The sequence below is a fragment of the Lathyrus oleraceus genome, chromosome 7 (assembly GCF_024323335.1).
Source record: "Lathyrus oleraceus cultivar Zhongwan6 chromosome 7, CAAS_Psat_ZW6_1.0, whole genome shotgun sequence".
Classification (NCBI taxonomy): Eukaryota; Viridiplantae; Streptophyta; class Magnoliopsida; order Fabales; family Fabaceae; genus Lathyrus; species Lathyrus oleraceus.
Window position 1 is genome coordinate 200383253 of NC_066585.1, and position 16379 is coordinate 200399631.

Below are 16379 nucleotides of genomic sequence, written 5' to 3' on the forward strand. Positions count from 1 at the left end.
TGGGACTTTGTATATTCATTTGAAATTAACGAATTTATGCATGTTATTGTGTGGTTAAGGCTATATGTTTCATCATTGACCCGGGCTCTTATATATTGCTATGGAAAGCATGTAACACGTAGATACATTAAACCAGAAAACATTCGTATTAGTGAACATGTGGCCACAAATACTATGTCCATTGTCTTTTTTATATGGTCCTTTGTGTTCTTGTCTTTACCTTGTGCTTATTCTAAGCAATCATAAAACTCCATTGATGGAGAGAAAGTAGAAAGAGAATGAAAAAGAAAGACTCAATAATGATTTGCATTGATGAATGAAGAAGTTAGTTACAACATGCTATATAGTTACATTAGGTAGTTATGCCATATCACCATCCTAACTAACTCAATCCAACTAACAGAAGAACCAGTAGTTAATCAAGCAAGAGAGAGCATGATAATAGCATGCTCATGCAACGTGGGAATCTATCTCTTTATCTTCTTCTATATGATCCATTATCCCCCACCCCCACCCCCACCCCACCCCACCCCACCCCAAGCTTGAGGTCGGTAAATGTATACCAAGCCAGCTTGGACAAGTAATCAAAGAATGGACGTCGACCAAGAGCTTTCGTGAGTACACCAGCTGCTTGGGCTTGAGAAGGAACCAAAAGCAACCGCATAACACCAACTTGTAGCTTTTCATGCACCAAGTGGCAATCAATATTCAAATGCTTAGTCCTTTCATGGAAGACTAGATTAGCATAGATATTAATAACACTTTGATTATCGCAATACAAGACTAGAAGCCGCGAAGGATGTTGTTTGAGATCATGCAACAAGAAACAAATCCATTAAAGGTCACGAGTGGTTGATGCTAAGGCACGGTATTAAGCTTCAGTAGAAGAACAACTAACAGTCACTTCTTTCTTTGATTTCCATGACACCAAGGACTGTCCAATGAAAAAGCAATAGCCAGATATGGATCTTCTCGTATCAATACAACCTCCCCAATCAACATCACTGAAACCAAGTATTTGTATTTCAGATGATTAGGACAAAAAAAATACCTCGGGCAGGAGAGCGTTTGAGGTATCGCAGGACACGAAGAGCAACTCGATGATGTAGCTCAGTGGGAGGACTCATGAATTGGCTTAGTTGTTGAGTGATAAATGCAATGTCTGTCCGTGTTGTGGTAAGATATAAGAATCTACCAACAAGCCTACGATATGCGGTGATATCAGAGAATGTTGAGCCATTATCTCGATGGAGGCGAATGGAAGCATCTAAGGGAGTAGAGGCTGGTTTACAACCGGCAAGGCCAACATCTTGAAGAAATTCAAGAAAATATTTGTGTTGACATAGAGTTATGCCCTTAGATGATCGAGCTACCGCAAGACCTAAAAAGAATTTAAGCAGACCAACATACTTAATATGAAAAGATCTATGTAATGCTCTTTTCAAATCTTCAAACACACTTAAGGAAGTTCCATCTAGGATGATGTTATCCATATAAACTAGAATTGTTGTGAATGAAATGGAATCCGATTTGGTGAAAAGTGTATGATCAACATGTGCATGTGTGAATCCTTGAGCTTTAAGAAAAGTAGCCTGTTTCGCAAACCATTGTCGACTAGCTTGTTTCATGCCATAGAGAGACTTAACAAGTCTGTACACTTGACCTGGTTTAGTAGTTGTGATTCCTTGTGGTATCTTCATGTAAACTACTTCATGCAAGTCTCCATGGAGAAAGGAATTGTTCACATCTAATTGATCTAAATGCCATCCATGTATAGCAACTATTGCAAGTAAAACACAAACATTACAGAGCTTAACAACTTGAGAAAAGGTTTCAAAGTAATCCAAACCTTCTGTTGGTTAAAAACTTGAGCCACAAGATGTGCTTTAAATTGTTCTATTGATCCATCAGCATGTGTTTTATTTTTCTAGACCCACTTGCTTCCTATGGGAGAAGCATCATAAGGAAAGTCAACAAAATCCCATGCGTCATTACTATTAAGGGAATCAATCTCATTATGCGTGGCTTTGATCCATCGAGGATCCTTGGAAGCTGCTTGGTAGTTGGTTGGTTCAGTTTCAGAAGAAAGAGACATAATGTAGGCTTGATGAGTGTGTGTGGGGGGGAGGGGGGGAGCTTAGAATATGTAAGACATTCTCTATAGGGTATTGACATGATGAAAAAGTAGAATAACTACATATGTAATCCTTTAGATGAATAGGTGGTTGAGTGGTTCTTGACGGGTTTTTTTATTTGCTCAGGCCGAGGAATTGGTGTAGAAGTGTGTTGGTCATTATTTTGGGCGATGGATGAATTATGTTGGTCATTTGAATTTGTTTATATGATCAGGACTGGTTTTTGAGGTATCAGTGAATTGTATAGGTTCACTTTCAATGATTTGAGGAACATGTTCTGATTCAATAATAGGGTTATGGACATATGAATTGGTTGGTTCAGTTTCAGTGTCACCAATTGTTGAGTGGTGATAATCAAGGTATGTATTTGTGGGCACATGTGGGTTAGATTTATCAAGGTAAGGAAACTCCATGTCAAAGAATTTCATATTTCTAGAAATGATGATCTCATGATTATCTGTGTCTAAAAGCACAAAACCTTTCATACCTGCGTTGTATCCCGAGAAAGCACACTTTCTTGCTCTTGAGTCAAATTTATGTTTGTTGTTTTTAATAGTAGATGCATAGCTAAAACAACCAAACACCCTTAGGGAGCTTAAGTCAGGTGCACACCATACATGGCCTCATAATAGGACTTATTCTTCATAACTTTAGTAGGAATTCGATTCATAAGAAAAATAGCATGAAGCACAACATATGACCAGAATTTCTTAGGCAAGCCTGATTGAAACATGAGTGCCCTATTGATATTTAAGATATGTTGATGTCTCGTTTCTACTCTACCATTTTGCTAAGGAGTATATACACAACTCCTTTGATGTATGATACCTTTTGAAGCATAATATGCAGGGATAAGCAACTCAGTTCCATTATCACTTCTAATGGTTTTGATCCTCTTTGCAAATTGTGTTTCAACCATGGCCAGAAAGTCTTGTATCTTTTGACATACTTCAACTTCGGATTTCAACATGACAACCTAAACATGTCTACTATGGTCATCTAAAATAGTTAAAGAAATACTTGAATCCATGCATATAAACAATATTGAATGGCCCCATATCTCAATATGAATTAGATCAAACAAGTTATGTGCATTATTGTTACTGATAGAAAAAGGTAAACCTTTTTTCCTAGCTTGTTGACACACATCACAAGCCTTATGTATACTGTTAGGTACGTAGCTATACAACTCTCTCAAGCATTTCATTTTATCATAGGATAGATGGCCCAATCTAAGATGCCATAAAATGGCTGGAGCTACATCATCAGTTTTCTTATTGGAAAAAATTCTAGAAACAAAACATATATTACTATCTCTTTGTGATGCTTCCAAGTAATATAGTCCATCAAGCTCTCTAGCTGAACCAATCCTTATCAAGTTCTTCTTTTCCTGTATAACACACTTGTTAGTTTTAAAAACCAGGTTGCAGTCTTTCTCTCTACATAATTTTGAAACTGATATCAAGTTTACTTCAAACTGTGGCAAGTATATGACATCCTTAATATTAAGCTCATTGTATAATTTCACATCTCACCATATAGATGCTGCTATAAAATTACGATTAGGAAGATTAACCATTATAGGATTAATCTTATCCTGTTTAATGAACCATTCTAAAGAATGACATATATGGTGTGTAGCTCTTGTATCTAAAATCCAACTTACACTACTATTTGCATTAAAGCTAGCAATGTAAGATTGATCTCCCTTGGAAATGTTGATAGATCATGTGTCTTATCAAGAAGCACCATCAAGTTCTTATATTTCTCTCTTATCAGTGACATGCTTCCATTGTCACCTGTTGATGTTACTGCAGGCTTGTTATCTGAATCATAAACCTCCACTTGGTTTGCATATGAGCTTCCTCGACCAAGATTTGGTGGATATCCATGCTTCTTGTAGCAATTATCGATTATATGACCAGTTTTACCACAATAGGTACAAACTTTCATATTTCCTCTTCCTCTTTCAGCAGTAAAACTACCATTCCCTCTACCTCTGCCAAACTGTTTTGTTCCATCTACCGCATTAACCATGCCAGATCTATCTTCATCAGCATTACCACTTTAGAATATGGTACAACATATCTTCCTCTCCTGCTGCATAACCATGGAAAAGACTATTAATCCAAGGTAGAGGATCCATAAGTAGCACTTGTGAAACTACTCGATGAAATTCTTCATTCAGGCCAATCAAGAACTAAATGATTCTATCTTCAGCTCTAAAACTTCTTCTATTTCTCATTACTAACCAAGCACAAGCTACACGACATGTGCAACTTGGCATTGGTCTATACTGATCCAATTCCTCCCACAAACTCCTCAATTCAGTGAAATAATCCAAAGCCTTCTTGCTACCTTGTTTCAAATTTGAATTTTTCTGATGCAATTGAGCAACACGAATCATGTCACCTCTCATGAATAGATCTTTGAGATCATTCCAAATTTCCATAGCATTATCAATAGCACCACGCTTTGAGAAATTAATGGTGTTATTAAATTTATGGTCCATGTATGCACCAAATTATTGCATCTTTGCCAAGTTACGTAGTTCAAATCACCCTCATCAGGAATCTCAATTGTTCCATCTACAAATTGGAACTTGTTATTCATGGTTAAAGAACACCTCATCTTCATCGACCACGTATGATAATTGTCACTGGATAGTGTCGGAGTAACACACTGTTGATGGATTCTCTGATGGATGCAGATAGTAAGGATCAAGCTGATCCTGAACTTGATTATTGTTGTTTCTCGTCATAGTAACACAATACAAACAACGAAATCAAGAAAAAAATGAAAAGAAAAGAATCAATTCTTTCAAGAAGAAACAAAAAGAAATGATGCTTCAAAAATAAGTAATCACAATTGCAATGAATGTAAGATCGGGCAACTGATCGAAGCACAGCGGAAACATAGCAGGACAAACCTGCTCTGATACCATCTAAGCAATTATAAAACTCCATTGATGGAGAGAAAGTAGAAAGAGAATGAAGAAGAAAGACTAAATAATGGTTTGCATTTATCAATAAAGAAATTAGTACTAAATAATGGTTTGCATTGATAAATAAAGAAAGACTAATGCTAACATGTACTCCAAGGGCACAAGTTAATGATTTATTTGTAGAAATATTTTCTTGAAATACGTGCATTTAACTTTTTGAAACTTAAAACATTGTTTTATTCCACACGAATTTTCTAATTGTAGTATCCTTAACTTGTGCCTTATGGGCACAAGTTAGCAAGACTCATAAAGAAATTAGTTACAACATGCTTATATAGTTACATTAGGTAGTCATGCCACATCACCATCCTAACTAACTTAATCTAACTAACAAAAAGAGTAGTTAATCAAGCAAGAGAGAGCATGATAATAGCATACTCATGCAACGTGGGAATCTATCTCTTTATCTTATTCTATACGATATATTACTTATCATGTCAAAATGATAGGTGGGTTCTACTACAACCAAGAAACTAGGGTTTATCCATGAGAAACAGACACAAACACAAAGAAATAAAAACATATTTAATTTCTTGCTACATAATATGGAGCAGAATGCTCCTTAAATACAAAACATTTTTAATGTGTCTAGCCACACTGGGTCAAGCCCACTTGAAAGAACCAGATAAAATAAAAAGACATATTTTCTACTTAAAGATTTTGACCTAATGCATAATAAAGTCCTGTTGCCAAAATGGCTTCTTAATAATTTTATTGGGCCTATTAAACTTTTTATCACTACTATTTGGTCTACATAAAACCTTGTCCTCAAGTTTCGAAGGAAAATTTTATTTCATACCCCTACGTTTAGCCTCATACTCCTACAATTTTTTAAAAATACCAATTTTATCCTTAATTAGTTTTAACCAATTTATCATTTCATTTTTACCATTCAGTTGATACTTCCAAAAATTACACATTCCACCCTCGCACCGAAACTCCTGGAAAAAGACCTCCGGTATGTATTTTTTCCAAACCGGAAGACTTCGCAAAAGACATCCGGAACACACCAAGTAGTAAACTGGAAGACTTCAAGAAAGAGTTCCGGTTCTTTAATAAAAGAGAAACATTCCAGAACACTTATTGAAAGAGTTCCGGTAAACAAAGTGACACATACCGGAACTCTTTGAAGAAGTCTTCCGGTTTGTTTTTTATGTATTCTGGAACTCTTCTTTGAAGACTTCCGGTTTGCAAATTCTTTTTTGGATTTTTTAAATTTTTTTTTTATTGTGCAGGAATGGAAAATCTTCCCAAAATATATGTAGATACTTCTGATGCGTTTATAACGACTGAAAGATTTGGTACACGAGAAGAGGTGATCAGATGGATTAAAGAGGTTGGAATCGATAATAAAGTAACTGTTATTATCAGTCGTTCAGATACTGAAACAAGCAAGAGAGGGAGAAGTGACAAATTAATATTTGATTGTGATAAAGGGGGGGAAACACAAGAGTATTGATAGTGGAACCCAAAGTGCGTCCAAGAAATATGGATGCCCATTTAAAATCAGGTCGACTCCGGCGAAAGATGGGTCTGGTTGGAAGATTGATGTAAAATATGGGTTACATAATCATGGTTTACCTGATAGATTAGAAGGCCATTCCTTTATTGGTAGGTTGACCACAGATGAGAAGCAACATGTCGCTGATTTGACAAAGAGACACGTACCACCTAGACACATATTGCTTTCCTTGCAAGACCGAGATCCTGAGAATGTCACTCGGATTACGCAAGTATACAAGCATAAGAGTGTGATACAAAAAGAGATAAGAGGTCCTAGAAGTGAGATACAACATTTGTTTAAGCTTATTGAGGATGCAGGCTATGTGTATTGGAGTAGAAAAAAGGATGATTCGGAAGTTGTGAGAGATATATTTTGGGCCCATCCTGATTCAGTTAAGTTATTGAATATTTTTCTGATTGTGTTAGTTATGAATATCACCTACAAGACAAACAAATATAGACAACCTTTGTTTGAAATTGTTGGCATGACATCAACCGAGTTGACTTTTGCAGTTGCATTTGCGTATATGGAGTCTGAGCAGACAAAGAATTTTTGCTGGGTATTGGAGAAACTAAAAGAATTGTTTGTGAAGAAAGATTTGTGTCCACAAGTGATTTTGACAAATAGAGATCTTGCTTTGATGAAAGCAATTGAAATTGTGTTTCCCAGGTCGATTAATTTGCTATGTAGATTTCACATTAACAAAAACTTTGGTGCCAAATGCAAACAAAATGTGGTGAATGACCTGCAAAAGACGATAGACACATTATGGATGGAAGTTGTTTGGGATAATGATGAGGTTGAGTATGGTCAACGGTTGCATCAACTTGAGCAAGCATGTGTTGATTATAGTGGATTTATTAATTATGTGAAAGACACATGGTTGACTCCACATAGACATAGATTTGTTGGAGCATGGATTAATCGAGTGCTATATTTGGGTAACACAACGACTAATCGGTACGTGTTATAACTTTTTATGTGTTATTTTTATATGTGATATTTTTTCTATGTATTTTTTTATGTGTTATTTTCAATATTTTTAGGGTTGAATCTGCTCATTGGAAGTTAAAGCAGATGTTAGGAAACAGTATAGGTGACATGGTCAAATATTGGGAAGTTATGAATAACAACTTGAGGTTACAACTAGGAAACATTGGAGCTTCTTTTTAAAAGAGTTTTTACGAAGTTGAGCACGCGCACATAAGTCCCTTTTATAGTTATTTGCGTGGTTCCGTATCTCGAGTTGCTTTGAGATGCATTGCTGAAGAGTTATTGAGAGTTGATTATGTTGGAACTAACATGCAAATGTGTGGTTGTACTCTTAGAACATCTTATGGGTTACCTTGTGCTTGTGAGTTAGGAAGATACGTACTAGGTGGTATACTGATACCCATAGATGATGTTCATGTTCATTGGAGGAAACTAACTATGGAAGTTGAGTTAGAGGTAGGTGCATATGATGGATCAGAGGTGGATATGACTTGTGCAATAGATGAATTGTGGAAATGATTTAGGTTATTAGATGTTATTGGGAAAAGGGCATTAAAGAGTAGGGTATGTGAACTAGCATACCCAACAATGACTCCATTGTGTCCACCACCCGAGAAACTAAAAACCAAAGGAGGAGTGAAGAAGAAAGGGAAAAAATCAGCAGAATATGATGTTTATAGGGACCCTTCGTATTATGAGTATGTTTATAAGGCATCTCAATCTTCACAAAGGCAATCTCAACCATCACAGACTTCGAAGAAGTTAAAATTATCAAAGTAGCAACCACAATTCACTCTTCAATTTCCTAATCATATTAGGTCATGCATTGAAGATGTAGTTAATGTTGAATCAGATGGTAATTGTGGATTTAGAGTCATTGCATCATTGCATAGATATGGTGAGGATGGTTGGCCAATGGTTCGTAGAGAGTTGGGGTTGGAAATAATAGACAAGGATAGGTCAACTTTGTATGGCAAATTATTTTCTAATCGGTTGTCAGAAGTGAGAGAATCTTTGATGATAGAATCCTTTGGTTCACAGCCACCTGAAAAATGGTTGACTCTCCCAGATATGGGTTACTTGATAGTGAATCGCTATAATGTTATACTTGTCTGTTTAGGCAATTCGTGCATAACTTTCTTTCCTATGACAAGTTCACGTTCACCAAATGTCTCTATTTATTACATTGGTTTTGTTAACCAAAATCATTGGGTTCAGGTACGTATTTTGTATGACTTAATATTTTAATTATTTCACTTAATATTTTATATGACTTAATATTTTAATTATTTCACTTTATCAGGTTAACATGAAAAAGGGGTCTCCGTTGCCACCGGTCACATTAAATTGGAAGAAGTTTCGTTCTCATACAACAACGTCTTGGATGTTAGGATTTGCAGGACGTCTACAACATTGACAATTACTTACGCCTATATTAGCATGAATATGTACTCAAAACATGAATATGTAATCAAAACATGAATTTTATATTATGTCTATTATATTCAGTTCTAAAACTTAATACATAAATCAATGTGAACGAGAAGTATGCAAAGCTTCAAATAAATTAGCAAACTGTGGATCTTCCTCTTCGACATTAACCTGTCTCAGATAATGATGAATCAATGTAGACACACGAGCCCAACCAGGATCAGATGGTCCTGCGTCATAAACATGAACTGATACCTCTATTAGATCGTCACGATGGGGAGGGACTAAACGTGGATGCGAAACACAATAATACCACCCCAGATAACCATCTTCTACATCAGATGGAGTGGTGGCCAGGGTAGTTGGACGGATCACAGCGATAATGCTATGATGGTAACCAATCCAATCAACATCAATATCAGCCTCCATCATACAATCAAGAGGTGGGAATGGAACATACTGCTTGTACCCGAACTGATGTAAATATCTGTCAGGCAAGTATGGAACAACTGTGTCACCCCACTTCAAACATCCCATGTAGAGACATAACTCATCCAACTGACGCCATGCTCTATGATCCTCAAATGGACGCCATATGACGTCGGCAGGTGTCAGCTCGTCCAAAATAGGTCGTAAATCATCAACCTTCAGGACTCCTTGCCTATAGGACCATCTCATCGCTCGAGGAAGACCACAATTATCAGCTGGTTTCCAATTCCCCCCTCTTTTTCCAACAGTTGGAAAGTACTCGTGAATCCAGCATTGTTACAAAATAAAAACATAATAAACAAAATAAATTAAGTTAACATACTTTATAAAATGAACCCAACACTTAATAAACAAAATTAAGTTATATACCTGTAGGAGAGTAGGATATCCACCAAGCTGTTTGCAATTGAACATCAATGCATCTCCAAGATATATGTATACGGTAACTAGTGCAACTGCTCCCCAACTATATCCTGAACATCTATCTAAGTCCGTAAACAGTAGGAGGTATCGTTCCTCGACAAGTGTAAAGGTCTTGTCGGCAAAAATGATGGAACCCACCAACATCAATAAATATGCTCTGCTCGCATATGCCCAGCTAGAAGCAACTCTATGCTGTACGAATAAATCGTATAACCACTCCAAATTATAATACGAACCCCTGCAGCTACGAACATGTGATTGTGCCTCACCCTGTGACACTCCTAAGTAGTCAACAACAAGTTCAACAGAAACCTCTTCTGTAACATCCTGAGAACTCCAGAAGACACCCCTGATGGGCAAGTGAAGCAAACATGAGACGTCATCCAAAGTAATGCTCATTTCACCAAACGGCATGTGAAATGAAGATGTCTCTAGATGCCATCTTTTCACAAATGCAGAGACCATATTTGTGTCTATCTTGTTCAGACTAGTTCTCTGAAGTGAGGATAAACTAGATCTAGATACCCAACTCTCCACCTGTTGTGGAAGAGCTAGTGGAACCCTAGATGTCAGCTTTAGTCCGTGTCCAGCAACCTTTAACTCTTTCTTTGGACCTCTTTCCTAAAAACAATTAAAACACATATTATAAAACACAATATAAAATATTTAAATATTATTCATTTTCAAATATATCCCGTTTATTTACCTCACCAAACCACAAATGGCGAGCAACATGATGCTCGTACTTCACCAAAAGAGATGTATCGTACGACCCTCCTGGATATCCAACCGGCTCTATTGCAGATGAAGATGCGTCCCGACCTAAACTGCGGTCTGGAATCCTACCATTTGTACCTCGTCTTCGAACCACTCCAAAAAAATATTATAACAAAATAATTAAAAATACAAAAAATAAAAATAAAAACGCACCGGAACACTTCAAAGAAGAATTCCGGTGTGGAAAAAAACAAGGCTGACTACCGGAACACTTCTTAAAAGAGTTCCGGTTTAGTTCATCAAAATCGGAAGTCTTTAAGAAAGAGTTCCGGTACACAGACTTACAAATCGGAAGACTTTCTAAAAGACTTCCGGTTCAATGCCCCAAAAATGCAGCGAACCGAAAGACTTTGGATAAGTGTTCCGGTATACATTTCGTGAACCAGAAGACTTACTCTTAGTGTTCCGGTTTACAATGCCAAAAATTCCAAAATATTCTATTCCGGAAGTCTTCAAGTGCAAATGGAAAAAAACTTCAATTTCTAAAAAATATACCCTATTTATATGAGGGTATTTTGATCAAAAAAATTTATTTGTAGGGGTATGGATACAATTGTAGGGGTACGAGGTAAAATTTATATTTCGAAGTAGTGTTTTGGAAATTTGGCCCAATAGTACAGTCTGCATTCGGAGATATTGGAGAGACATGAGAGAGAAACGAATCATGTGGAAGGGAATAGGGGAGAGTAGTTGGAAGTTGGGTTTGTATTGCGGAAATGATCATGTGGGATGGCTGAAAAAATGAGGGGGGAAAGCTGGTTGGGACGCGTGTCAAGTGTAGAAGAAAAAGGACAGATCCGTTGGGAATCCAACGGTTGAAAAGTTGATGCGGTGTACGAAGTTTGACTAGGGGCGGTGGATGTATTCTGCAAGGCAGGTGTGATTGGAACTGAAACTGTTTGAAAATGATTATTTTCCTTGAAGCTAAGTGTGGACATCGATCGGTTTCAAACGGATTCAAATGAAAATACCTCAACCCGAAGAAACCCACGGAAGCTAATATCCCATCCATTACCGTCTGTTTTGTGCCATCGATTTTTGTTTTAGTGGGTTTGTCGGTTTGTCAGAGGGATCAGGTGAGTTTAATCGGTTAAAAATCAAATGCAAACATTAAATATGATTTACAATTTTTAGTTACAACAAGAGAACAAAATCTAAAACTTTTTCTCAATCTTAACTAGATGAACAAACTCCAAAGCATGTCAAAGCATTTTAAGAGTAACAAGAGAAAAAATTGTGAATTTTTGTAACAAAAAATATATTTATGAAAGAATAACATATAGATGAAGAATGACGAAGAAGATTGAATTCTACAAGAAAAAAAACAGGAATAGCAATAGCCCTAGAGGAAGTGAAGAGGAAATATACATATTGCATTTATCACACTTGCAAGAAGTTGATCTAAGTTAGAACTGAGAGAAAAATGGGAAAGTGATGACATTGAGAGACATAACAGTGGTAAAAGCTTGAGAGAAGTGGGACTAGGTTATGTTTTAGAGAGATAAAGATGAGTTAAATATTACTATAAAAAAGAGTTGGGATAAGATTACCTTTTCCACTATGTGTTGTTTGGAAAATAGTTTATGAAATACTGTGAGTAATTAACACTATTGTTTGTGGGTCGGTCGATAATGGATAATGATGGATCAATTTACAGCATCCGCACTCGTCCTTTTATATCCATTATAAACAAAAAAAGTTCACCCGAATAACCCACGGTTTGAATATACCCATCCGTATAGTTATATTTGCAATCGGTTATTCCAGATTTCAGACGGGTCGGAGTTTCTTGTCCATCCCTACTTGAAACCATGGGAAAAACTGGCTATTTTAAATGGCAGTAAAGGCTCAGTGGAGTCCAGCAGCTCGGTGATAGATTGAGAGGGGGATAATAAGGCATCACCCGATTGGGAGTATGTGACATGTAAGGGGCATGCAGAAAGGCGGATGGATGAGTTAAAGGGAATCCAATGGAAATCAACGGTGCAAATGTGATACTCCCTCTGTTCCTTTTTAAGTGTCATTTTTAAGAAATTTTTTTATTCCTTTTTAAGTGTCATTCCAAAGTTCAAAGTAGTATTGATTATTCTTTTTCTAAAAATACCCCTAGTTAATTATTACTACAAAGAGAGAGAAAAGTCAAATAAATTAATAAAATGTTAAGGGTAAAATAGGAAAAAAGATAATGATTGTTTAAAAAGTAACAACAATGATTAATTTTATTGGTATGTGTAAAAAATAAAAAAATGACACTTAAAAAGGAATGGAGGGAGTAAAAGGCAAAATATTTTGATCCAATGGGCCTGTGTGTTTTTCGGAATTTAGAGGTATAATTGGGACTTTGTTTTGGTTAATATCCTCATAATTATTCTGAATGTACTTCACATTTCCACTTTCACTTAGGCTTTGTTTGGATTGATGGAATCAGATGGAACATAGTGGAATGAGATGGAATAAAATGACATTCCATTGTTTGGATTATTTAAAATTCGATGGAGCGGAGCGGAATAGAGTGATATGGATTCCATTCCATTCCATCTCTTACCATCATATTTCTTCCCCTCCAATTCGGGAGAAATGAACAACTTGCCTTATTCCATTCTAAAGTTTCCAAACAATGGAATGGGACATTCCTTCCGCTCTGCTCCATTCCGCTCCGTCCTACTCTGCTCCACTCCATTCCGCTCCGTTTATTTTATAATATCCAAACATAGCCTTAAAGACACATTTTTAACCTTTGGTCACGTTCAGTTTCCACGTATGAGTTTCACTTCCTCTTCCTCTTTGTGTCTGTGTGTGTTCTACTTCCTCTTCAGAGCTCGCTTCCTCGCTAATATTCTCAGGAATAGGAACCACTTCCGAGTTGGGATCAATACCATGATAATATCTTAGCTGTGAAACATGGAACCACTTCCTTTGTTCGTGGAAGCTGAACTTCGTAGGCAACATAGCCAATATGACGAAGTATAGGAAACAAACTGAAATACCGTTTGAAGAGTTTTCAAGATACTCTTTTTTGGACAGAGGTTTGACGATAGGGTTGCAATTTGAGTAACAAAAATTCTCCAACGGAAAAGGTACAATCTTTTTATTTTTTGTTTACTTGGTCCTTCATGAGTTATTGACTTCTTGTTAGGTTCAATTTTAACCTATTAAGGATCATTTATTTGTTTTGCAGTGTGATGTTAAGTGAAGGTATATTGGTGAAACATTTGATATAGTGTTTTGTCAGCAGGATATTTTTGACCATATAGAGCTTCGAAAGGAGTCATCTTGATGGCAGAGTGCAAAGTAGAGTTACGCCAATACTCAGCCAGATGAAGGAACTTGAACCATTGTCGAGTATTTTCTCCTGTAAAACAAAGGAAGTATGTTTATAGGCTTCGATTTACAACTTATGTTTGTTTGTCTGATTCTGGATGAGAAGTAGGGTTCACACAAAAAAAGTTCTTTGCAAAAATCACTTAAAAAGATTGGATCCCTGTCTAAAATGATGGATCGAGGTATACCACACAGTCTACAAATCTCCACCAAAAAACGCATGGCCAAATCCTGAGCTGCAAAATTAGTAGGTAAGACAACAAATGCATGAATTTATAGAATACCCTTATAACAATGTGGCCAAACGATTTAGGGAGGTTAGTAATAAAGTCCATCAATAAATCTTCCCAAACTTGTGCATGCATTTCCAAAGGTTGTAATAAACCTTGTTTTTTTGTTGGCAGGTACTTATTTTGTTGACATGTGAGACATTATTGAACAAATTTCTTGACGTCCTTGTAGAGGCCAGGCCAGAGGAAAGTAGATGATATGCAGGATATAGTTGGTTTAAGGCTTGAGTGACCTGAAGTTGGTGTGTTGTGATACTCATGGAGAATGGTTCTGCGAAAAACCATAGCATCTGGTAAGAAAATCTTCTCCTTAAAATACAACAGTTCATTTGTGAAATGATAAACCAACTGCATTTTTGGATAACTCTGAGTTATTGTAACTAGATCTTGCCCCTCTTTGGTGTTGGTGTAGTATTGTTTGAGGCGAATGAGGAAGTTTGGGATTGGTCATGAGATTGATAGCATGATGGAGTTCTCTTCTGTGTGTCTTTGACTCAAAGCACCGATAACTTGATTTGTTTTTCTGGGTTTTTAAAATATCTCGAAACTAAAACCTTGTAGCTTGGTAGCCCAAGTCTGTTGCTCTGGTGTTTGAATTGTTTGGACTGAAAAGTTTTTCAAACTTTTCTGATCTGTAAAAATGTGAAAGTATTGTCCAATAAGATACTGAAGCCATTTTTTACAGCCTCTGTGATCCTGTACATCTCTCAGACATATATTGAGGAGGCTTGCATGCACTGACACATTTTTTTTGCCGGAGAAAGCCAAAGGGTATCCATCTTGTGAAAAAACTACACCAATTGTAATTGTGGAAGCATCAGTTTCAATAATGAAAGTTTTGCTGAAGTTTAGAAGTGTAAGCACCAGAGTCTCTGTCATTTTCTTTTTTAATGTTGTAAAAATCGTGTCTGCGTTTGTATTCCATGTAAACTTAGTGAAACCTAATAAAATATGTGATCATAGCTGCGAGTGTGGCGTAGTGCTGGATAAATTGTCTATAAAAACCAGTGAGGCCCAAAAATCCCTTGAGCATCTTGAGTGATCGTAGCACCGACCAATCTAAAATTGCTTGACTTTTCTCAAGATCAGGGGTAACACCATTAAAAGATTTCACATGGCCATGATAAGATAAATAATGAATGTAAATGAGAATGTCATAAAAAAAAGAACAAACCGTCGTAAATATGGACGTAAGATATCACTCATGGCTGATTGAAAATAACTATGAGCATTAGTCAAATTGAAAGGCATAACTAAGAACTCGTAATGTCCATAAAAAATTTGAATGTTATTTTGTGAGTGTCCTCTGGTACAACTCTAATTTGGTGGTAGCCTGACCTTCAGTCAATCTTTGAAAATAAAGAAGCAAAACCTAACTCATCAAAGAGATCATCAATTGTGGGTATTAGAAAACAGTCACAGATGGTTACAACATTTAAAGTGGGGGAAGAATATGGGCTAGTGTTGTTTAATTATTCCCTCTGAATGTATGTCATGAATTAATATGGTCATTGTTTTCTTTTGGGAATAGGGGTATCGATAAGGTTTAACGTTGATTAGGGGTGTGCTTGGGTTATTTGGTATATGGTGGCCATGTGGCCTTGGAGGGGAGCTTGAAATACAGTTGGGTAAGATGTGATAACATCTCGAACTTGTGGATGGATGGAGTTTGGGAGAGAGTGGAATGTATTGTTAGGGGGTGTTATTTGTTGATTGTTTTGTGTGCTAGTTAATTGGAATAATAAAAGGTGTAAAAAGGCAATGTAGTTTGTTTGTATTAAGTGGAAAAGTTGGTTATAGGTGGAAGGGGTTGGGGTATGGTTGGGATCACCAGTTATTATGACTTCTGTTTGAAACTGGGCACCCTCAACGAGGAGCAAGTAGAAAGGGATGAAAAATAAGTGATTTTGAAGTGTAATTGGGACTTTAGGGTTGAGTCATTTACATTGCAATTGAGACCCTTTTCCCACCATGATGGAAAAGTTTTGTATTGGTTGTGTAGGGATTTTGAG

General features: G+C 36.6%; 1 protein-coding gene across 1 annotated transcript; it reads right to left on the reverse strand.

Annotated features, from left to right (window-relative positions):
* Positions 1-2323: 2323 nt before the first annotated feature.
* LOC127102913 (uncharacterized) lies at positions 2324-4172 on the reverse strand. The gene is made up of 6 exons (XM_051040230.1): positions 3802-4172; positions 3671-3683; positions 3397-3525; positions 2964-3111; positions 2753-2855; positions 2324-2702 (listed from the first exon to the last, which is right to left on the reverse strand). The coding sequence occupies exons 1-6, from the start codon at positions 4170-4172 to the stop codon at positions 2324-2326; spliced, it is 1143 nt and encodes a 380-aa protein (XP_050896187.1).
* Between the last annotated feature and the right edge of the window lie 12207 nt (positions 4173-16379).